This window comes from Scatophagus argus, chromosome 5 (assembly GCF_020382885.2).
Source record: "Scatophagus argus isolate fScaArg1 chromosome 5, fScaArg1.pri, whole genome shotgun sequence".
NCBI classification, from domain to species: domain Eukaryota; kingdom Metazoa; phylum Chordata; class Actinopteri; family Scatophagidae; genus Scatophagus; species Scatophagus argus.
Genome location: NC_058497.1, coordinates 21391952 through 21415515, shown reverse-complemented (window position 1 = coordinate 21415515; position 23564 = coordinate 21391952). Strand labels below are relative to the sequence as shown.

At 41.6% G+C, this 23564-nt stretch overlaps 1 protein-coding gene across 2 annotated transcripts; it reads left to right on the top strand.

Annotated features, from left to right (window-relative positions):
* Positions 1 to 1527: 1527 nt before the first annotated feature.
* Positions 1528 to 22776, top strand: LOC124059536 (serine/threonine-protein kinase DCLK1-like). 2 transcript variants are annotated; one of them, XM_046389621.1, is made up of 17 exons: positions 1528 to 2332; positions 2684 to 3067; positions 3251 to 3597; positions 10956 to 11055; positions 11772 to 11888; positions 12056 to 12150; positions 12916 to 13003; positions 13095 to 13264; positions 13573 to 13692; positions 13917 to 14063; positions 17903 to 18036; positions 18205 to 18282; positions 18532 to 18628; positions 18758 to 18838; positions 18964 to 19077; positions 19946 to 20019; positions 20663 to 20852. In XM_046389621.1, exons 2-17 carry the CDS (start codon positions 2707 to 2709, stop codon positions 20718 to 20720), a joined length of 2181 nt encoding a protein of 726 aa, XP_046245577.1. In that variant the 5' UTR covers positions 1528 to 2332; positions 2684 to 2706; the 3' UTR covers positions 20721 to 20852. The 2 variants fall into 2 exon arrangements, with proteins under 2 accessions (XP_046245577.1, XP_046245576.1); XM_046389620.1 differs by lacking the exon at positions 19946 to 20019 and having other exon boundaries at positions 20663 to 22776.
* Positions 22777 to 23564: the final 788 nt, after the last annotated feature.

The following is a 23564-nucleotide window of genomic DNA, read 5'->3' as shown; positions in this document are numbered from 1 at the left end:
GGTGTGACATGATCTAAAGATCCAGGTAACATCCAAATATTCACTGAATATCACTGTGAGAAAGACTATGAGCACACACTTTAAAGAGGAGTAATTAGAGCATATCTAGACTATTGAGGACACAATGACATCAGATTAATGTTACCGACACCTCAAAACACAAATAAAAATTGTTAAAGTAGAAAGAAATGTCAGCTGTTCAACACAAAATTACCTTGTAATCTTTGAGGAAAAGTAAATCAGCAGTTGGCCCTTCAGCAAGTGATTGTTTTAATCTGGTTAAAGATGAGATGCTGACAGTCATAAAAGTGCGTGTCCTACAATCACTCTGGAGTGTACAGGGAGAAGAAAGATGTGAGACATCTCCTCAGAACTGTGAGAGTGGAAGGGCTGAAGGACATGCAGGTTTCAGTCTGAGCTGATGGTGAATGACGATGATGATTCAGTGCTGAAGGTGCAAGGATGACGATGATGACAGCAATGATGATAGTGATGATGATAGTGATGATGATACAGTGACGATGGTGCTATGAAAACACAGGGAGCACAGGTGGTGCTATGACTGTGTGGTGACTGAAGCCAGGCCCACAGAAGGGTGTTTTGTTCAATTCCACAAGATCAACACATGCTCATTTTTCTCAACAGGCATGCGTATTTCTGCAATTATATAAAAGTACAAAGTAAGTACATGCTGTATTTAACTTGACAGCAAATAAATTATAAACATCAAATACTCGATTAAATAAACTAATAAATAAATCACAAATAGTATTAAATAAAGCAGTGAAATTAACAGCACTAAATATATCATAAATAATCTGGATGATTGTTAATATGTAAACTAGCAATTAACAAAGAAACAAACCATGCATACGTTTAAATATAGTGATACTGCCATCTACTGATAGAGCGGGAAGACATTAGCTTGACCTACTTTCCTCTGCGTTCACTATTAATTGTAATAATTCTTTAAATGTATATTATAAACTATACTACACACTTTCTTACACCAAACACTCATTAACTCGCTCATGAACTCGTTCATATTTTGGGCCAACGTGAACTGCACGTGCTGTATTTCCGCTTGATGAACGTTACTGTGAACTCCTTCATTCTGGCGTTTATGAACGGCGCCCTCTCACAGAGTGTGCCAGATTTCCATAGAGCCTTCCAGGCGATAACCCACGCTAAACACACCGTAAACAGCCCTTAATATGGAGGGGAAAAGCCACCCAACCTGGCAACAGCTGTCATACCTGTCGCATGTCGCACTAACAAATACGTCATCAAAATACGGCGCATGGACGATACGAAGATGAATCTAGATAGATAGACTTTATTGATCCCGAGGGAAATTCAATATCTGACACGTAGTTTCAGTGTTAAAACTGACAAAATAATTGCTGTCTGTGGTTCTCTATGGGCCGTAGCAATAATTTTGACAAATAATAGCTCGCAGCAGCTTATTGAAGAAAAAAAAATAAAAAAAGAACTGTGAAGTGGTTCATTTTTGGAACCTTAAACTGAGTTCATTTTAAAATTTGCGAACTGAACTTTGAACTAGTTCATGCAGAAAGTGAACTTTCTCAATATATATATATATATAGATAGATAGCTATATTTGACATTTGACCCTGGTATGTACTTGCAGAAATTTATAGAATGACTGTTCTCTCTTTTGGGCTTTTATTTTGATGTTTACTTTCACTTCCGGGTCACCTGTCCCGCGTTTCAGCACTTTCTTCAAATGGAAAAACGAGAAAAGGAAATTTGCAAAAAACAAATGTGGACCCTTATTTGAATTAAGTTTTCTCAACTTTCGTTGTTTTTTTTTTTAAATTCAGATAACATACAATTATTTTTCAGAAGAAAGATTTCTTTTACATAAAACAATACGTGGTATTTTCTTTTCTGATGATACTCTGTCCCTTTCAGTTAATTAAATCTTGCTCTTCTAAGCTAATTACTGAAGGGTGGTTATAATTTATTGCGAATTTTCATCGTTATTATCGCAAGTAAGATCATTCAAGCAGGTCAACCTGAACGTGAACGCGCAGCGCAGTGAGGGCGCGCTCTGGCACCCGAGCGGTCCGGTGTAAATCACTGCAATGGCAGCACAGGAGTAGGGGAGGGTGGAAGACACCGGCTACAGCCCTGCCTCTTCTCTGCATGTGAATACACGGCAGAGTAGACACACGGCAAGCAGGCAGACAGGCAGACATCATCACCACAGGGCCAACAAAGGGACGCTTAGTTGAATAAATGATCCATTGAGATAAGTTCCGCATACAAGACACGCGTTTGCTGCATCTGTCCTGTCCTCACCTCAAAGGTAAGAACGATTGCACCAGAACAAGGGAAAATGTTACGTGCCATTTTTTTTGCTCTGTTATATTGATTTTAATCGTTCACCTATTACCGTAATATTTCAGCCAAGATCCCTAAATAGGCTTATACTCGGGATGTAGTGATGTCTTCTGCAAATGCATGTGAATTTAATTGCTGTAAAGATTGAATTGAGGCACACCGGAGAGCATGGGTGTGACATGTTACTTCATAATGTGTGTACAAGCAGCAGCATCAATGCTTGTATCAGTACTGTATAGTATTTCTCTCATGTGTTTCACCTAATTCAAGTTAGAGAGCTTTGTTGAATCTTGCACATTCTCCTTGTATTATTCAGGTATTTAATAGCACTGCACAGTCATGGAGCTGGAGCACTTTGATGAGCGGGACAAGGCTCAGAGATATACCCGAAGGGGCTCAAGAGGGAATGGACTCCCCAGTCCCACTCATAGCGCTCATTGCAGCCTGTACAGAACCAGGACACTGCAAGCACTGATCTCAGAAAAGAAGGCCAAGAAGATTCGTTTCTACCGCAACGGAGACCGCTACTTCAAAGGGATTGTGTATGCCATTTCTCCAGAGAGATTTAGGTCCATAGAGGCACTCCTGGCTGACCTCACAAGGTCTTTGTCAGATAATGTCAACTTGCCACAAGGGGTGCGGACCATATACACTGTGGATGGGACAACAAAGATCACCAGCATGGACCAGCTGGTGGAAGGTGAGTTATGTTCCTGAAGTGTTCTAAGTTTGCAATCAAGTAAGTTGTAGACTAGATCAAAACTACATGCATGACTTCCTTAGTCTTATGAAACATGAGTAGTCCTTGTTGCATCCTGTGATTAGTGGTGTTTGGATGTGGTTTAGTTTTGAAAATATCTTCATGTTGTGTGACTTTCTGCAGGAGAGAGTTATGTTTGTGCATCCATAGAGCCCTACAAGAAGCTGGAGTACACAAAGAATGTAAATCCCAACTGGTCAGTTGGTGCTAGGACTGCTGTGTCCAGCCGTGACCCTTCTTCCCTTGGTAGTGCCAAGTCAGTGTGCACAGAAGCCAAAGAGAGCAGGGATTTTATTAAGCCCAAACTGGTAACTATTGTCCGCAGCGGAGTGAAGCCTCGCAAGGCCGTACGGATCTTGCTCAACAAGAAGACCGCGCACTCCTTTGAGCAAGTCATGACTGACGTCACAGACGCCATTAAGCTGGACTCTGGAGTCGTCAAAAGGCTTTATACTGTTGACGGCAAGATGGTAGGTGTTACGTTAACATTTCTAGTTGTTGTTCTCTGAACCTCACATGTTTTCACCTAAGGCACTTTGGAGAACATTCAAATTAGCCATTGAACTTGGGAGTCAAGACAGACGCTCCCATTAAAAGAGCATAGTTAACATATTCTGTGCAGAAAACAGGCCAAAGTTAACTTTTGGTCCCTTAAAGGTATACCATGCAGTTTTTTCCCTCTAAAAGACAAGGTATACAAAAATAACGTGTTTTATTGTATCTGCCCTCTCCCTGTATTTTCTTAATGGTAGTGTACAGCATTTGGACATCAGTTGAGTCTCATTTCCAGGTGGTCACATACAACGGGTTTGAATTTGTGGTTCACCAATTCAAAGTGTCAGTATTTGACAACCTGGGACTCAGCTGTCACCTTTGAATGGTGCGCTTACATGGACAAATCCTGCATAGCATGCCTTTAAACTACACCAAGAAAGCAGCCCACTGTTGTAGTTATACACTTCTGCGTATAAAAACAACGTGATAACTCATATCTACTTAAGTTTGTCAATCTCACTGCACGAAGCTGCGCTATTCAAATCACAGTTGGTGACAAACACTTAAAGTTGCATTAACTGCTCTCAGTGAAATTTTGCTTCACTTTGATGTAACTCGGTTGGGTTGCAGTTGGTGAAGCTGGTTGCACATTTGTAGCCAACGTCAGTTAATTTGCATTTTTGACAAAGTAACCCAATTTCCATACACTTAAGAGACGTTAATCCACTTATGCAGCCCGTATTCTAGTTTATTTATTCATGCTATGCTTTAGCATTCCAAGCTAAAGCACTGCAGGTGAATGTCAGTAAGTGCTTTATACCTAGGAGTGCCATTATCTTGTGCCTTTTTCTCCACCACTGATACATTAATGCTCGCAACAGAGGAAGAAGGAAAGACAACGTTGATGGTTAGAAGTCAGATAGGGGCATGACCTCAGCACATCTTGGCTGTGTGCAGTACACATTTGGTTGAGGAGACAGGTATTCTCCTCGTTTGATTTAAATGTTCTCTCCACATTCTGGCTTCCCTTTGGTATGGACAGATTGAGGCGTGCTTGTACACATTTGCAGTCAGTGTGCTTTGAGTTGATCTCTCGGTGAGCGAATTCTTGAGGTTTTAGAAGAAAATAGAACTTTTCCTCTGACATTAGACGTGCTCTGTTCTGATCTTCATTCACGTCTCTAAGAATTGCTTCCATAACCCGAAGAGAGACAGCCCAGTAGGTTCAAAGTCACTTGGGAATATTTGCTAAATGTGTTACGAGAAATAGGTTTCTAGGACTCCATGCAGTATTTCTACCAAGCACAAGCAGATTATTGAATGATATTCACTTAGGAAGTTCACACCAGACAGGAAGTGTGATCCTTATGTTGACACCTGCAATCTGCATACTTTGTATTTTCTTATATTTGTATTGAACTGAACTTTATAGGTATTATGTACATTATTATACTTGTCACATATTTCACCCCATGTTGTAGCCTTACATTACATTAATTAAGCTTCTTCTGGATATGCTCACAATCACAAAACATTGAATTAACTGGACAAACTGCTTACAGAACATCCCATAGAATAATCAACTTTTAAACCGGAGCTTTTGATAAACTCTATCACCTGCACTCTATTTTGGTAACCTCATTAAAAAATATAGCGATTACTTTTTTTCTCCCTCCGTTTCGTGGTGACACGCTTTCCTGAGTTGGTTGCTAAGGAACAGCCTCTGCGGCAGAGCGGTGCAGTAGTGATGTCAGTACTGAAGGTGTAGTGTGAGAGGGTTGGTACTGTAGATGCAGTGCTTGGACTGTCAGCCTCATTATAAACATGGCGGCAAGATGGAGCACATGGCTGAAGTATAATCCCAGGATAGGAGCCATTCTGTAATGGTGTGTAGAGGGAGCAGTTGGGGATTTTCACACCAACAAACAAATCTGCCTTCACAAATCCTCCATCAGTTATTTTAGGAATACAGATTGTTTGGCGAAGCATAAGCGGACATAAAATTGCAGTTCCTCTCTATGGCTCTGCATTTGTCTGTCACACAGTAATCGCCAGATAATATCGACTTCTTCACTTCCTTCCTAACAATAAGATGCGGCAGGTGCTTCGCAGTGCAGCTCTGTGCTCTAGTTTCTCTGCTTTTTGTCACTTTTGTCACATGTTGTGGCTCCAGATGGCCAAATAAGCCCCCGGTGGCATCAGAGGACCTGTTTTCATGGGTGTTTAACCTTTGGTAAATTACCTGCTTGTTGTTTTGGTCCTGAGACAAATGACAGCCTATGAAAACCTTTGCTGCAAAAGAAACGGACAGGCGATTTGTATTACTTCATATTGTTCACATTTATTTTAAACTCATGCTCCATGTTTGTGATGGTTATAATCCCTCCATGCTGCTGAGTCACTCTGTAATGGAGTTCTGCCATATGAGTATAATTTAACTTGTCCAAATGGACACAACAAAACAAAGTTAATGGTCTTAGGCTGCACTTTATGAACATCAGATGACTGATTATTGATAAAACATTATCCACATTGAAAGTATTGTAAACAAAAGGCGGAGAGAAAGCCAGAGAGGAACGGACACCCTGCAGGCAAGGCAGTTTGAGGCGAGAAAACATGCCACGGACTGTTTTGTGTGGGATGTTTGCATGACTGAGTGTGTCTGAGTAGACTTGCCCCACGGCGCGCAAACCAGCCTGTAATGGATGTGCCACAGAACTGTAATTGTATTATGCACACCGCTAACTTCACTGTGTGTTAGTCAACTCTTGTTGTTGAAACAGATGTCAGCACAGCCATGCGAAGATGGAGCCTTGCCTGACATCAGTGCATGAAGGCAAAGGCTTAATTCTCCACTATAAAATTATGTATCAGTAGATGTGATAAGCAGCCAATTCATGTGGCAGAAATTAGACACAGTGTGGAACTGGTTATGAAATTCATGGTGCCCTTTGTGCCAGAGAGCGAAATCTAACTCACTTCTTCCAATTCATTCTCGTTGACCTTGACTCTGCTGTTCCCCGGTTTGGCCTCTGTGTGCCCACCATGGATCTCTGTAGGTCTGTGCTCATACCACAGAGGTTATTTCTGCATGATGCATTTTCCTCTTTAGAAAATAAGTCATTTCTCATGAAGTAAAATGACGATCACATTACATTCTCCTACTGTTCAGTAACATCAGAATAAAAGTAGGCAATTAGTATTTTGGTTTTGCAAACGTGTGAGTGGTACTATTCAAAATATAAATACATACGACATGTAGTGCCTTCCTCTCTAAAATAAAAGCAATAAAATAGTAAAAATACCATTACCAGTGATTAACAGTTACTTTTTTGTGGTTGATGGAGTAAAGCACTGTTAACACATTTAAACCTCGAGCTGTGACTGAAGGGGAGAGAGAAGGATGAAGGGGAGATTGGGAGGCTGTCTGGCTTTCCTCACACCTACTGCTGTGACTTGGCTTTTAAACAAACAACGGTGACGCGCCCAGCGTCCCACCACGCTTGGCGTAGAGAACCTGTTTTCTGTTACAGTCTTTTTGTTCTGTTGCTTGAGCTCAAATGCAAGTCACTGTTTTACTTACATTAGAATACATACTAATACTTAATCATTTTCGGTTAATGACAGTCCTGCTTTCTGATCATCTGTTAGTGATTCAACATGACTGCTACTTATGTTGACAGTATATATGTGTGTGTGATGTTGCAGTTTTCCAGAGTCATCTTACATGACACCCATATTATGGTGATCTTGTCAGATCAGCAAGCAAGCCTGTTTGAAAAATGATTTGAATTGGCCTTCTTTTTTCTGCTGCTGAAAGTCAGATGTTGTTAGAACTGCTAAGGGCTAAATATAGAAGCTCAAAGAAGACCCTTATGATTAGGAATACTGGAAATGTGTGGGCTTAGTGTAATATCTTATATGTGTTTTAATGTGTGCCTGGGTGGTGGGTGTGTCCTGGCTTGGACTGATTAAAGCAGTTATATTAGACAGCCTTTGCAGCAACTGCGCCTATGCCACAGCATTCTGCAGCAGACCTGATTATATACTGTGTGTCTGTCTGAGCATGTGGACATAAAGCAGTTTACAGAAAACAAATAGATTACAGAAAATAATGGACCCATGATTGCTGAAAATAAATTATTATAGAGTGAATATTACTGAAATGAACCAGAACCATTTGACTGGCTGCTGTGCTCCACTTTAAACTGGAGATTAAGCACCCGGGAGAGCTCCAGCTGTTTTCTGGTAGAGATTTGTTTTGTTACTCGTTTGTATCTTTTGCGCAGTTTGTGGTCTTTAATATGACTCTGATTGATTAGCTTATATGACATGCATACCTCCTGTTGTGTTTTCCTTCTTCAGGAATGCTTGTGCTTTGAGGAAATTACATATGAAACCCTGGCAATCAATATTCGCACAGGATGCTGCTGGACCGCAAGGAGCGTTTATGTCTATGTGTGTGTGTGTGTGTGTGTGTGTGTGTGTGTGTGTGTGTGTGTCTCTGAGAGGGGGATGGTATGCCTGATGGAGCTGCTGTGTCACTGAGCCAACAGGCATAAGAAATCAATATAAAGCAACAGAGTCACGATTGCCCTAGTTATCCCAAGTGTTTAAGACGAACAATGTGCAACTAAATTTTGCATATGCATATAAAAATAAAGAGCGACTGTGATGAAATCAGGGAGCCACATTTTGCCCAGGATCTTCTATAATGGAGTCCATGTTTTGTTGTTAGATTGGACAATTTTGTTGTTGTTGTTTAGAAGATGTGCACAGTTTGTTAGATCTCTGTTTATCTCTGTCAGTTAACCCTAACTTTAAACTTTTGGCCATTTCTTTTTGATCAGACAGTTTTAAGAGAGCGGTTGGGAGGTGTAGGGGATGTCTGATGTCTGAAGCCACATTTGAACCCACAGCATCACAGTGACAAGGTGTTCTATGTTATTGTGTCTTACCTAGACCGAAGGTGAGATTGTGCTGTTGCCTGCAGTTTCCAGTGTTCGGTGCTCCAGATAGGATCTGACAGCGGATCTTAAAGTAGCCGTGTCCCTCTCATCGCCTCAAACTCATCTCAGATTCTGTCTGGTCTCCTTGGCAACGGCTGTGCAGCTCTCCTCCCTTTGGGATCTCACACTAGTTTTGGAGGAGGGGTGGTGAGGAGGGTTTATCAGAGAGGGGCGTCTGCAGAGAAAAAGGCCATATTAAGCCCCCCCTGTGTGCGCGGTTTTTATTTTAAGATTTCATGGCTGAATGACCTTTGGCTCTTTGGTGCTTTTGCTGCAGGATACCGATAAACCAATCCCTTTGTTTGCAATTCAGCAAGTTAGAATATCAAAGCTGCGTATACTGCATTCTTAGAATTTTTGATTAATTTAAATAATACATTATTTCCGAGGTAATCTGACATTTGTACAATGTGAAGCAGAATATTGGCACATCATAAGTGTGAAGGTAGGAGATAACGAGACATTTATTATATGGTTAGAGGGCAGTCAGGTTGATAGACTGTGGTGGCTTTCTTGTCTGGGCTCCTTTGCTCTTTGTCTCAGGACTGAAGTCTTCTTATCAGACTCCAGCTGAACTCTTTATGGTTCTTAATGATGAGACAGTGAATCATTTATGTACATATTATATCATGTACTCAGTTTGACCATCTTGCTTTTTCAGATTTTCTAAACCTTGTTGTCTTGTACCAAATTGTCTGCAATATTTTGAGTACCACTGTCATTGTTTGACTCAATATTTATACTCATTTCATGTTCAAACTGATATCAATATTTATAATCCATAATTTAAAGGTATATGCAATTTAATTTATAGGTTACATCTCACCTAGCGGCTAATTCAAGATAGAATAAACCTTCACCTCATAACTGATATCAAAAATGGGATCACATTTTGTTGTTGATGGAGGTTTTGCTGAGTCCACCCCATCTGTAGAGGAAATGAAAAGTGGAGCTCTGCATTCACTCGCACACAGTGAAGCACATCAATAGCCTTTTGGAAGAGAAGGTCAGGACTCCATCAGCATCTTCATTTATTTATGACACTGTGATGGGCTTCTGTATTAATGAGAGCAGCGCACCAATCAACACAACATCTAGTTTCTCTTTGACAAAACATGGAAAAAAAAAATATTATTTTTATTTCTGTCTGTTTAAATGCGGTGACCATTTTATTTTAAAAAAAGTTGAAAGCTGCCTTTGAAAGTTGTTAAAAGGCAACATTTAATCTCGAAACAAGAACATTTCTTGATGTCAGAATTTAGGCTTATTTTTCAGTCTTCTGTTCGTAATACCTCAAGTAATTTATGCCAACACGTTAGATTTGGGCTAAAAGATCTATCATATTTTGAAAATGCATCCATATAAGGAACAATATGCTCACTCAGTCTTGACGTGATTGCTGCCCCGAATGGACGAGTGGTGTTAAAAACAAGCTTTAACGTGATTTTAAATTGACTAGTCTAAGACAACAGAGGGCAATTAATGTAATCTCTCACAAGGCATGGAAAAAATGTAATTACCAGCAGACGCCATTGTCACAGACCGTACTGAACAAAATCCAACAGGTTTAAAAGAAGCTTTTCTTCTCTTTGTAGTTACCCTAGAGACATTTTCATATGCAACCAGGCTGATACACCAGCAGAAGAAATTTTAATTCCCTCATTCATATGCTGTACACACTGTAGCATTCATTTTCCCTTTGTACTTTTGGCCAATTTGAAATATGCAATTGCAGCGAGTCTGCTCAGCTGCAGTCCTCTGTGATCAATCGAGACATTTTTCTCTCTTGTGCACTGAGATGACCTGAAAGTTGATTTTCATCAATAATGCCCATGTGAACAATGCCCTTTATTGATCAACTTCCTTCAAAAGCCATAGTAATGTTTATGTTGTCTTTGTGTGTACTTATGTGACCTTTTCACGCTGAATATGCAGTACTATGCTTACTGCATTTGCTGTGTATTACAGAAGAGTCAGTAGGTTACATATGATTTTAATATAACCGTTGCAGTGCCAGTTTGAAAGTTGTTGGCATGTGGATCTGCAGCATATATTGAGTGTCACTGCCTTCACACACTGAAATGTTACCGAATCTCTTCCAAGAAGCTCCATTAAAGTTTGAACGCAGGCCAAAACTGACAAGTGAGTACGGGAGCAGAGTGTCAGCGTGCTGGTTTGTGAAAAATAAAACCTGCACTAATGATGCTTTCTAGATTATTTCGATTTGGTATGCAACCGTACTCTTTTGAATTATTGATATTTAGAGTACAGATTACATATCGAACATGTTTTTGTACTGACAGAAACATCTCCATCTTTACCAGGTCACCTGCCTTCAGGACTTTTTCGGGGACGATGATATATTCTTCGCTTGCGGCCCTGAGAAGTTCCGCTATCAGGATGACTTCAATTTGGATGAAAGTGGTAAGTGATCTTTCATTTACAGCAGACTTGCCGGATTTTGTGTCATTTGTCCACTGTGACTCAAAACTTTATTAAACCATCCTACTTTGCAGCGTGACTAAACCAAATCTGCCAAATGTGTGGGTTTTGTTGTTGTTGTGCTTCTTGCAAGTTTGTACCCATCAAAAGTGTTTTTTCACAACAAATCTGTGTGTTTAAAATTTAAAGGACAAACTTTTTTGTCAAACATATTGACCATTTCTGGCTGAAAGCCTTCTGGAGTGGTGTTACCTTAAGCTTAAGCACAGTCTTTATGTTTGTTAGTGTCACGAGGAGACAGACTGAAACACAAATTTGCTTCACATGAAAGACGTTGTTACCTTCATTAATTCACTTGATCTAGTTTTGTAACTGTGGTATAACCTGTATGTGCGGGTCAGAACAGAGAGGATGCCATCACTCATAGTTTGTGGATCTTTGGTTTTAGGCAGTTATTAGTCCTTATTAAGAATATTGAACATTGTTTAAACACATCTGCCCAGTATTTGGAAGCTCTTTTTCAATGCCCCTTTTCCCTTTTGTTTTTTAGAAATGTAAAATTATTCTGAAACTTTGTGCAAGAACCTCAAACTTCTCAAAACTGAGTGAAAAATGGGAATAACGTAGCCCACTATTTTTTGAGAAAAATATTGCTCCAGCAGAGGAGACGTTTATGTGTTTTCTTCCTTTATCTATAGAATGCAGGGTGGCAAAGTCTGCATCGTACGGCCGCCTCCCCTCTTTACAGGGTCGCTCCTCCCCAAGAGGAGGCGGGATGTCCCGCAGGAGCAAGTCGCCCTCATCCACTGGTTCAGGTACGTGTGTGTGTGTGTGTGTGAGAGTCTGTCTTGACACAAAGAAACAAAAGCATTGTATCGATCCAAAGCATCACACAGTGTTCTTATACAACTATTCCACCAAAGTGTCCTTCATTATTTCATCATTATGCTAACTGTTTTTTCCATTTCTGCTGTACTGACAGCTAATGGCACTGCAGGCAGTCAGCTGTCCACACCTCGATCTGGAAAGTCACCAAGCCCCTCTCCAACGAGTCCAGCTAGCCTCCGAAGACGACAGGTAATAAAAATTGATGTTCCTGTAAATAAGTTGAGTTCTTAAAATTTTATTTTATCATCATACCACACTGACTTTGTGGAGGAATTTGTTTCATCAATATTTAAAAGTATTCTAGAGAGTAGGATTTAGACAGAGATGTTGTAGATTATTGAGCAAATTTAACAAAATAATATTTGTATGAATCCTCTAGCTGTACATTATTGACTTTGCTGTTTGTTTTGTTGAGCAGTGATGTGACTGGAACACTGGAACACCAAACCTTTTGTCCCCTCTGTCAACACAGGCTGTGTTTGTACACGTATTATGCTAAGCTTTAAGGCTATCTTTTGAATGAAACGTCATCAGTAGCGCAGTAGCACATTTTCACAGTGGTTATCACTGATCTGGAGAGAACAAGCAAGTTGTGAGGCCACACAGCATGGTCAGATCTGGAGCAAAATCTATTTGTCAGTGATTCCATCACTAATTAATCGTAAGGTTGGCTCGGGTTGGTATTGTGGCTGTGGAGGAGGATATCGTTTTCTCTAAATCCCTTTTTCAAACCACATGCCAGCCTTTATGCTGGTGAAAAGGTTAATATAATGTTTCACCACGTTTGATTTGTTTCTATCTAACCTCAAACTGCTTACTTAAGGCTGGCAGAATGAAACCAATAGGCTTTGTGTAAGCTGGCTGTAATCACATTTTTACAAGGTTTGTTTTCTCCAAAGTTTGTGTAAGACAAGCGTCTTTCGTTCTCACTTCATGGCTGTCTCTCCTTTCCAGGGATCTCAGCACAGTGGCTCTTCACTGTCTTTAGCTTCCACCAAGGTTTGCAGCTCAATGGACGAAGGAGATGGGCCTGGCAGCGAAGGTACAGACGTATACGATGGGGAAAAGACTGTTGGCAAGTCACGCAGCCTATATATTATATATCATAGATGTCCTTTTGTTTTACTGCTCAGCTGAGCCAGTGGATGACTACCCCTCAGTCCCTGTCACCATAGCAGAGAGGTACAAAGTTGGCAGAACTTTAGGGGATGGAAACTTTGCTGTGGTCCGAGAGTGTGTGGAGAGATCCAGTGGAAGAGAATACGCTCTTAAGATCATCAGTAAAGATAAATGCAGAGGAAAGGTGAGCCTGTTTGTACGTCAGCTGACTTCAATCATCATGTTTGTTCTAACGGACTATTGAGAAGTTATTTTTGGTATCTATTTTTGGACAGAGTTCTGTTTTTGATGCTCATTCAGTTTCTTAATTTTCTTTGTTGGTCAGCAGATGGTGCTATCTCCTCTGAAACTAACATGTTCTCTTTTTTTCTGTTTCTTGTTTCAATAAAACCATCAAAAGTTGTGTGAATGAGTATCAACATTATTTAAATTTATTTTTCAAGCTGGTTTATTTTAATGTTTTGCTCTGATTGAATTTCCTTTATTACGCAGGAGCACATGATCCAGAGTGAAGTGTCCATCCTTCGACGTGTGAAACACCCCAACATTGTACTTCTAATTGAGGAAATGGACACCCATAGTGAGCTCTATCTTGTGATGGAGCTGGTTAAGGTAATACACACTTGTTAATTGTTACAAAGAAATTTCAAGCTCAAAAATGGTGTAAAAGTTGAATTTTTAGTGCTCATTGTGATGTTTGTTCATAAATACTTTTTGTTGTTATGTTAGTCTCCAAAAATCGATCCCTGTCAGTGAATCAAGTGTTACTGTCAAATCATCAGCCGCATCAGTCATATAACTGGCACTCTATCACACCCCGAATGCTCTTTCTCCAGGGCGGAGATCTCTTTGATGCAATCACCTCCTCTAACAAATACACAGAGCGAGATGCCAGCTGTATGCTGTTCAATCTGGCAAGCGCCATCAAGTACCTGCACAGCCTCAATATTGTCCACAGAGACATAAAACCAGAAAACCTGTTGGTAAGTAAGAATCTGTAAAGGCTGTTCTTTACTGGTGGTGAGTGGAGCAGCCTTGTAAAAGCTTTCAGTGTTCAGTCCTCAAAAGGTCCATGTTCTATGTTAATCCCATCCCATTTCCCATCTCCTTTATATCTGTTCTCCAGTGTTTATACGTACAAGCTTGTGTTTACAAACAACATAAAGACATACAAATCCGTAACTGCATATATGTAAATTATTACATTAAATTACTTGCTGCACAAAATGTTTACCACTATTCAGCTGTAGCTAATCACCTTCGGATTTCAGATTTGATCTACGACCTCTAAAATTTAGCAGAAGATGTCATATCAGAATCAGAATCAGAATCAGAATCAGCTTTATTTGCCAAGTATGTGTGACCATACAAGGAATTTGACTCCGGATTTTTCTCTGTCCTGTGCACCATACAAATACAAAAAAGCAATAATAATAATAAAAAGAAGAATAAAATATTTACAAGAAAAAAAAAAAAAAAAAATATATATATATATATATATATATACATGTAGTGCAAACAGTGGAATGAGGTAGTGCAAACAGTGTGATGGTTCACACAATGGCAGGTGGTTTATGGGGAGATCAGGGAGACAGCCTGGGGGAAGAAACTGTTTTTGTGTCTGGTGGTCTTGGCATACAGAGCTCTGTAACGCCTACCAGAGGGAAGCAGATCAAACAGTTTGTGTGCAGGGTGTGAGGGGTCTGCAGTGATGCTTCCTGCCCGTTTTTTGACCCTGGACTGGTATAAGTCCTGGATGGAGGGCAGGTCGGCCCCGATGATTTTTTCTGCAGACCTGATTGTCCGTTGCAGTCTGTTTCTGTCCTGTTTGGTGGCCGATCCAAACCAGACAGTGATGGAAGTGCAGAGAACAGACTGGACGATGGAGGTGTAGAAGATGGTCAGCAGCTCCTGAGGCAGGTTGAACTTTTTCAGCTGTCGCAGAAAATACAACCTCTGCTGGGCCTTTTTTCTGATTAGGTCTACGTGGGACTTCCACTTGAGATCCCGGGCGATTGTAGTTCCCAGGAACTTAAAGGAGTCCACAGTAGACACTGTGTTGTTGAGAATGGTAAGAGGAGGTACGGTGGGTGGGTTCTTCCTAAAGTCCACTGTCATCTCCACAGTCTTGAGCGGGTTAAGCTCCAGGTTGTTCTGACCACACCAGAGGACCAGCTGGTCTACTTCACGTCTGTAGGCAGCCTCATCACCATCCTTGATGAGGCCAACTACAGTTGTGTCGTCCGCAAACTTAAGTAGTTTTACGGACGGGTCCCCTGAGGAGCAGTCGTTAGTGTATAGGGAGAAGAGCAGCGGGGAAAGAACACACCCCTGGGGGGTGCCAGTACTGATGGTTCTGGTGCTGAAGGTGATGCTCCCCAGCCTCACCTGCTGCCTCCTGTCAGTGAGGAAGTTGTAGATCCACTGAGAGGTGGAGGTCGGCACTGTGAGCTGTGAGAGCTTCTGGCGGAGGATTTCTGGGATGATGGTGTTGAATGCAGAGCTGAAGTCCACAAACAGGATCCTGGCATATGTCCCTGGGGTGTCGAGGTGATGGAGGACGAAGTGCAGTCCCATGTTGACTGCGTCATCCACCGACCGGTTTGCCCGGTAGGCAAACTGCAGGGGGTCAAGCCGGGGGCCTGTGATGAACTTCAGGTGGTTCAGCACCAGCCTCTCAAAGGATTTCATGACCACAGACGTCAGGGCGACGGGTCTGTAGTCATTCAACCCCGTGATGGTGGGTTTTTTGGGGACTGGGATGATGGTGGAACGTTTGAAGCAGGAGGGTACTTCACACAGCTCCAGAGATCTGTTGAAGATCTGGGTGAAGATGGGTGCCAGCTGGTCAGCGCAGATTCTCAGGCAGGAGGGGGACACTCCGTCAGGTCCTGGAGCCTTCCTGGTCTTCTGCCTCTGGAAGAGCCGATGCACCTCCTCCACATTGACCTTCAGTGCTGGTAGGAGGTCTGAGTTGAGGGGGGAGGGTGAGGTGTCAGGTATGGCACAGAGGTTGAGTGTTGTGGATGGGGTGGGAGAAGGGTGTGAAAAACGGCAGTAGAAGCTGTTCAGCTCCTCTGCCAGTCCTTTGTTACCCACAGGGTGGGGGGATGGGCTCCTGTAGTTGGTGATGTCTCTCAGGCCTTTCCACACTGAAGTAGGGTCGTTGGCTGAAAACCTGTTTTCCAGCTTCTCAGAGTAGCACCTCTTTGCAGCTCTGATCTCCCTCGTCAGTGTGTTCCTGGCCTGCTTGTACAGGGCCCTGTCCCCACTTCTGTGGGCCTCCTCCTTAGCCTGGCGCAGCTTCCTGAGTTTATTGGTGAACCATGGTTTGTTGTTGTTGTATGTGCAGAAGGTTTTGGTCTGCACACATGAGTCCTCACAAAAACTGATGTAGGATGTCACAGTGTCGGTCAGTTCATCCAGGTCTGTGGCTGCAGCCTCGAAGACACTCCAGTCAGTGCAGTCAAAGCAGGCCTGTAACTCCAGCTTTGACTCAGCTGTCCATCTCTTAATTGTCCTCACTACAGGCTTTGCTGATTTTAACTTCTGCCTGTAGGTTGGGATGAGATGGACCATGCAGTGGTCAGAGAGTCCCAAAGCAGCACGGGAAACAGAGCGGTAGGAGTCCTTTAGAACAGTATAACAGTGGTCCAGTGTGTTAGCATCCCTGGTGGGACACTTTATCTGTTGTCTGTATTTTGGGAGTTCTTGGCTGAGGTTTGCTCTGTTAAAATCCCCAAGAATGATGAGCAGGGAGTCTGGATGTTTAGCCTCCATGTCTGATACCTGGTCAGCTAGGTGTTGTAACGCCTCCGTTACACATGCCTGAGGTGGAATGTAAACACTGACCAGGATGAACGAGGAGAACTCCCGCGGTGAATAAAATGGTTTACAGTTTATGAATAACGACTCAAGATGAGGACTGCATGATTTCCTTAACACTGTGACATCTTCACACCAACCTTCGTTGACAAAAAAGCACGTTCCGCCTCCCCTCTTCTTTCCAGAGAGCTCCGAGTTGCGGTCCGCACGGAAGAGCCGGAAGCCGGGCAGCTGGAGAGAAGCGTCCGGGATGTGTTCGCTGAGCCAGGTTTCAGTGAAACACAGAGCGGCGGAGTTCCTAAAGTCGGAGTTTTTGGAGATTAAAAGCAGCAGTTCGTCCATTTTGTTTGCCAGGGAGCGAACATTTGCCAGGTGAATAGACGGGAGCGCCGTGCGTAACCCCCGCTGCCTCAGCCTAACGAGTGCTCCTGCGCGCTTCCCCCGACGGCGTCTCCATCTCCGCGTAATTCCATAGAGAGCCGCTGCGCCTCTGACCAAAAACTCCGGAAAACTTCCAGAATTGTGGAAAAGTGGTGGAAAATTGGGTAGAGACGTATCTCTTATGCTCAAGAGTTCTTCTCTGGTGTATTGAAATGAGAAAACTACCGGAAAACTAACAAAAACTACAAAAAAGATAGTCCACAGGGTGGAGAGAAACTCCGAGGCGACCGTCCGCGGCGCCATCTTGATCTTAATAATATTGAACAGTTGATTCAGTTCATTCAGCAAAAGAAAAGCCTGAAATTACAACAAGACGTTTACCTTAAATATCTCAAATAAAGCAAACTTTTGTACCTTCCCCAAACTGTTTTTACCATAATGCAAAAATTTTTCCCCACGGTCTTAATTTTTCAACTCTGTAAGTCATTGTGCTCAGTGTTACTTCATTGTCTGATCACACCAAGCTCATTAAAAATCTCTACCACAGTGATGAATATTAATTGGTGACATTTTTGCTTGTGGTTTCTCCCTTTCCCTCACTGTGTGTGTTACACAGGTGTACGAACACCCCGATGGCAGTAAATCTCTGAAGTTAGGCGACTTTGGCTTGGCTACCGTCGTCAACGGGCCCCTCTATACTGTGTGTGGCACGCCCACCTATGTAGCACCAGAGATTGTTGCTGAGACCGGGTGAGTAAGAAGAGTTACGTCATCTGAGCCATCTGGGATGCGATATTAAAGTAGACACATGACCATAATCCCAGACAGAAACTGCCTCAGTCATTCTGGGAGACTTTTGCTATTTGCAAATGTGCGTGTTCTCTCTGTGATACCTGCTGTCTTCCTTTTCGATGACAGCTATGGCCTCAAGGTGGACATCTGGGCAGCTGGTGTCATCACTTACATACTGCTGTGTGGCTTTCCTCCTTTCCGTGGGTATGTGCTCCTGCGTGAGGAGGTTTACTTCGATAAGCGTGATGTTTTAACCACTTTAAACTGTTGTTGTGATTTGGCGTATAAATAAATTGAATTGAAATTGAATTTAATTTAATCTCTTAGATTTTCTTTAAATCACTCAACGTGTCTATGGGTTGCAGTTACATTATAGGATTTTATGTGAAATTTTGCTTTGGACTTTATAACATATCGTTTTTTTGTTTTTTTGTTGTTTTTTTGTTTCCACAGCAGTGGGGAAGATCAAGAGGCTCTCTTTGAGCAGATTTTGAAGGGCCTGCTTGATTTCCCTGCACCATACTGGGATAATGTGTCTGACACTGCAAAGGTTTGTGTCTGGAAGTGCTCTCCTCATCTGACATTGTCATGATTCATGTGAAACACCAGCATCTGTCTGTGATCTGTTGCTCTGGGATACATACTGGAGACTCATGGTTAACATGTCATATTTCTTTAGGCTCTGATCACTGGGATGCTGCAGGTAGAGGTGGATCAGAGATACACAGCTGTGCAGGTGCTCGGTCACCCATGGGTCAATGTAAGCTGAGCACGTTGAAGTCAGGCCTTTCAGCACAATCACCTGTGTGCATACACGTACTAAAAAAATATGCAGCAGGACACAGCAGGTAGAGATGCTGAAGCTTTTTTCTCTGTATTTTCCAGGATGAAGGTGTGTCAGAGAATGAGCACCAGCTGCCTGTGGCCGGGAAGATCAAGAAGCACTTCAACACGGGGCCCAAGCTCAACAGCACCACAGCAGGAGTATCAGTCATTACAGTAAGCACTGATCTGCAGCCGTCCACACGCTGACACTGCATGTAATTCTGCATCAGTAGATTACATTGTGCTTTGGCAATGACGCTTTGAATGTCATTCAAAATTGAAAACACCTGCAGCTTTGAACTGCAGTGCTCCTTGTATGTAGCTGCTAGCTGAGCGCCCAAAAGCCTTTTCATCTTATTCCTTTGGATGCCATGAAAATGCGTTTATTTCTTAGGTTGAAGCTAACATTGTCTGCCTGCCTTTGAAAAGCAGCAAATTAATCCATTCACCATCCTTCTTCTTTCTTTTTTTTTTTTTTTTTTTGATGATTTGTCAATTAGAAACTTATTTTGCATCAATTCAATCATCTGCTTCTTGCTGCCAGGTCTTCCCGTGTGTGGTGCTCTGGCCTTTCATTCTCCTCTTGTAGATGGACTGTCAGCACTGTTGTTAGGAGATCTAACATAATTGGACTACAAAAACTAGGTTTTGGTAGATATGATTTCGTGAGTAGCTGGAAACCTGAGCTGGATTTGTACAGAAAAATAAATAGCTTATGCTGGAAGTCAGATGCTACTTACTTTTTTACTGCTTGCTGTTGATGTGGGGAAGGAATCGATTGAAGTTGTCCATATTTTTTATATCTGACCGTTTTTATTTGCTTTGCAGGAAAGCCAAGCACTCGGTTTTTAAATAGAAATATATTTCTGACAGTTCAGAGTGTCAGTTGATAGTGACAGGACATTTTTCTGTCAGTTTTTTTCCCTTCTCATCACAGCAGTAATAACAAAAGTTTAGAGCTGTGCGCCTTAATGCTAATCAGGTCAGTAATGCTTTGAGTTCAAGGTGATCCTCTGAGCCGCGCTCGTCTCTCTCTGCTCAGCCGGACCAGGACTTTACCATCCAGAGGTCAGGGTCTTTGGACCACTACCAGCATCCAGGATTGTACTGGATAAGGTATGAAACAGCATAGTGCAAATATGCAGTGCTTCTATGACAAAGTGCTGACAGTCCCCATTTGTCATCCTCACAAGGGCTTGAGCCATTGACCTTAAATGGAGCCCTTTTCATGCCTCGCCCTTACTTACATCATTTGTCCCATCACTTTATCACATTACCTCATCTCACAAGTGCTGTGGCTGTCTCCGCTCGCCTGGTTGTGCACTTTATCTTACTATTCTGTATAGAAAAGTTATGCTGACTGCACTTGAGGGTTCGTTGGACTCACTGAGCAACTAGATTTCGTTTCACAGGCTGAATGCATTTCTGTTTCTTCATAAGAACTGCTATCACGGACATAAAGACTTCATACATCTGACGGTGGCAGACTTTATAGCCTCATTGTCGCTTTTCCTGGTTTTTGTTGAGCACTGCACTAGTATGCTGTGTCACAAGATGAAGTTAAACTTTCTCTGCCACAAGAAGTTAGACTCTCTAAGGGGAACTGTAAACACAGCTTTTCAGGTAGAGCTGCATGCTAACATTGGCTCATTTAACATTTAGCACCAGTTTCTCACTCGGTGGTTGAGTCGAAGCTTTTCCTCATATTCTGTTGTTTTGTGGAGAACCTAACGCTTGCTGCTGTGTCACCCTCCCTCAGACCACGGCACTTGATAAAGAGAAGCAAGTTTTCCGACGAAGACGCCACCAGGATGTGAAGCTCACTCCCCACCTCCCGCACAGTATCGGTGCCAGTGCCTCCCACAGTGCCAACTTCAGCCTCTCCCCCGCAGAGTCTGAGGACTATTCCCCGAGTTCGGCTGACACTGTTCGGTCACCCATCTCTCCATTCTAAACAGCCTTTCCGAGGCCACAACACAAGTGAGAGAGGGTGGGGTGCACAATGGAAAGAGCCAACAGTGGACATTTAGACTGCATACTTCCCTATTATATTTTTCTCTCCAGTCATAACACTTTTAACTGCAAAATGCTATGATAAGATTAAGGGGCCCATTATTGACTGGATCAGAGAATACACCTTAACATCATGCAACAATGTTTGAATATATTTTCCCTTTCTTTCTCAAAAGTCACCAAACTGTTCAAGCCTTATTTCTACACAGCAAGCACTGTTTTATTGTAGTACTCCAATGCCCTCTATTGGCTCATGTTGCATACTGCAGGAAAGATGACCTGCGTCATGAAGCACTTTGCTTTTTAATGGGTAGTGCTTTTGAATACCAAATTACATGATTTCGTGAGGCGATAAGTTCAGTACTCATTACTTATCATAATAAGCTGTTAAACAATAATTCAATACAACATTAACTCTAACAGTCACCTATCTGCTGTACTGTGCAATCTCCAGATTACTTTGCTATGGTACTTAAAATCCTGGTGCATAAACCTTAGACGCACCGAGGAATTAAGAAACTGAAAACACATGCTGCTTTATTGTACCATAAACATTATCTGTACTGAACAGATTTTATTTGTGTTGGACGAATGTTGTCGGTAGCTTGCCTCTTTAAGAGCACTGAAACGGCTAATGTTTGACTGTTGATGGCCCAGCTCAGCTGTGTGCAGGAGGATAATTACTGAAACAACAGTTTTGTCACATGTCTGTGAGTGGTTGTGATTCACTGGTGGTGCAGATGAATGTCAGTGCTGTGTAGTTGGTAGTAAGTGCATGTTTAAAGCCTTGCCTTGGCATCTATGGATTTAAGTGCAATTAGGTGTACTACCCCCTGAGCACAGTATTTTTAAATTTGTCCTTCGCAATGCTGGAATGAGTGATAATGGATCTGTCACTGGTGTTACTGGCAGCCGGCTGACACACTCCTCCATCAAACGGTGACAGCTGGCTCTTGTGACTTTTTTTTTTTTTTTTTTCCTTAATGAAATAAGAAGTAAGTTAAATGTTGGTAAACACAGCAGTGCTTCCAGTAAAATCTGTTATTTATTTGTTTATTCAATCAGCACCTTTTTTTTATTTAAAAAAAAAAATAATAATAATAATCAAACAACATGACGAAGAAGTCCGGCTCAACAGACTGTATGTACTATGTGTCCTCTGACCTCGTCATACATTGGTTCACCAGAGATCACATATTCATAGATGTGAATGTCCTCTTCCCTTCAGAGACTGTAACCTGCATGTGTACTCAAATGCATCCCAAATCAGTTGTTCTGGTCTTCTACTGTCTGATAGACGCCTGTAAGATATGGAACCATTTCCGTCCTACGTGCTGTCATGGTGAGTACAGCTCAGTTAAGACAGACTATAGACAAACCACAGCTGAGTTAAGATTTGTGTGTATTTTAACAGAAATGTAATGTCACACCACTGATTTTGTTGTTAAAGGGCTTTTAAGTTTTTCACTAGAAGGAAGTGACCTGAAAAGCACAAGAAAAGAAAGCTGTGATGGTCACTTTTTGGGAATGTGTTTGCTTTCAAGATTGTCTGTTTTTCCTCGCCAGAAAAACATGTCATGGTTGTACAGTTTGACAAAATGGTACTCAAAGACAATTAGGAATGTCAGTGTTATGTGGAAGCACATGGAGAATGTGAATGCTGTAATATATTCATCCATATTCCATTAATGTAAGGGTGTTATAAACAATCTAAACGAGAACAAAAACTAGTAATCCGCTTCTTTTCAATTCCCGAGAAAATATCCATTGTTATGGTTGGATAGTAAACTTCTTACAATGTGCTCTGCAAAGGAACCAAACCTGGAAATAAAAAAAGGATTTAAGTAATTTTGTGAGTCAGTGACTTAAAACATGAGTCAGAAGGTAAGTGTGTTGGCAAGACTTAGAGTTGACCCACTTTATCTGCAGCTGCAAATTGTGACAGCAGGTGGCAGTATAGCCAAACAACAAGCACAATATCGTCAGTAAAATCCAACCTTCAGTTACACATGCATTTACTGACCTACAGCTATGCATACTTTATAATGGAATTATTATCAATGTATGCATCATTGTTGGGCAGAAAAACACTGACACTAGTACTATATTTTTTGTCAGTTTTACTAAAAACAAAAAAATTAAAGCAGCTGAATTTACAGGTTTCATCTTTGATATAATCACATCAGCTTCAAACATATGCAAAGACAACTGGCAAAACTAAAATGTGTAAATCATAATATCTTGAAATATATTACAGGAAATCAAAATGCACTGCTTAATTCAAACATATAATCGAGAATACGATTTCACAGGAAAGCAAAGTAAACCCAAATGCCTTTAATAGCTCTTAGCATGCAAAACTTCAGCTTTGGGTAGGGTGGCGTCTTGTAGCACCACTAGAAAAATCAGAATGCAAACTCAAAATCTATTTGCATATTTTTGTTCATATGAAATTGTCAGCTCACAGAGACCCCACTTGTCATTTTTGCAATTAAATGCAGTTTTCTTTTCACCAAAAATAGACCATAGTCATTTTTGGAAGACTTTTTTTTTCATCATTAGATTTTTTTTCTTCTTCTTTATAACACAGCTTAAAACCTTCCTCACACCTTTTTCAGCAACCAGGTCATAATATTGCTTACCAATCT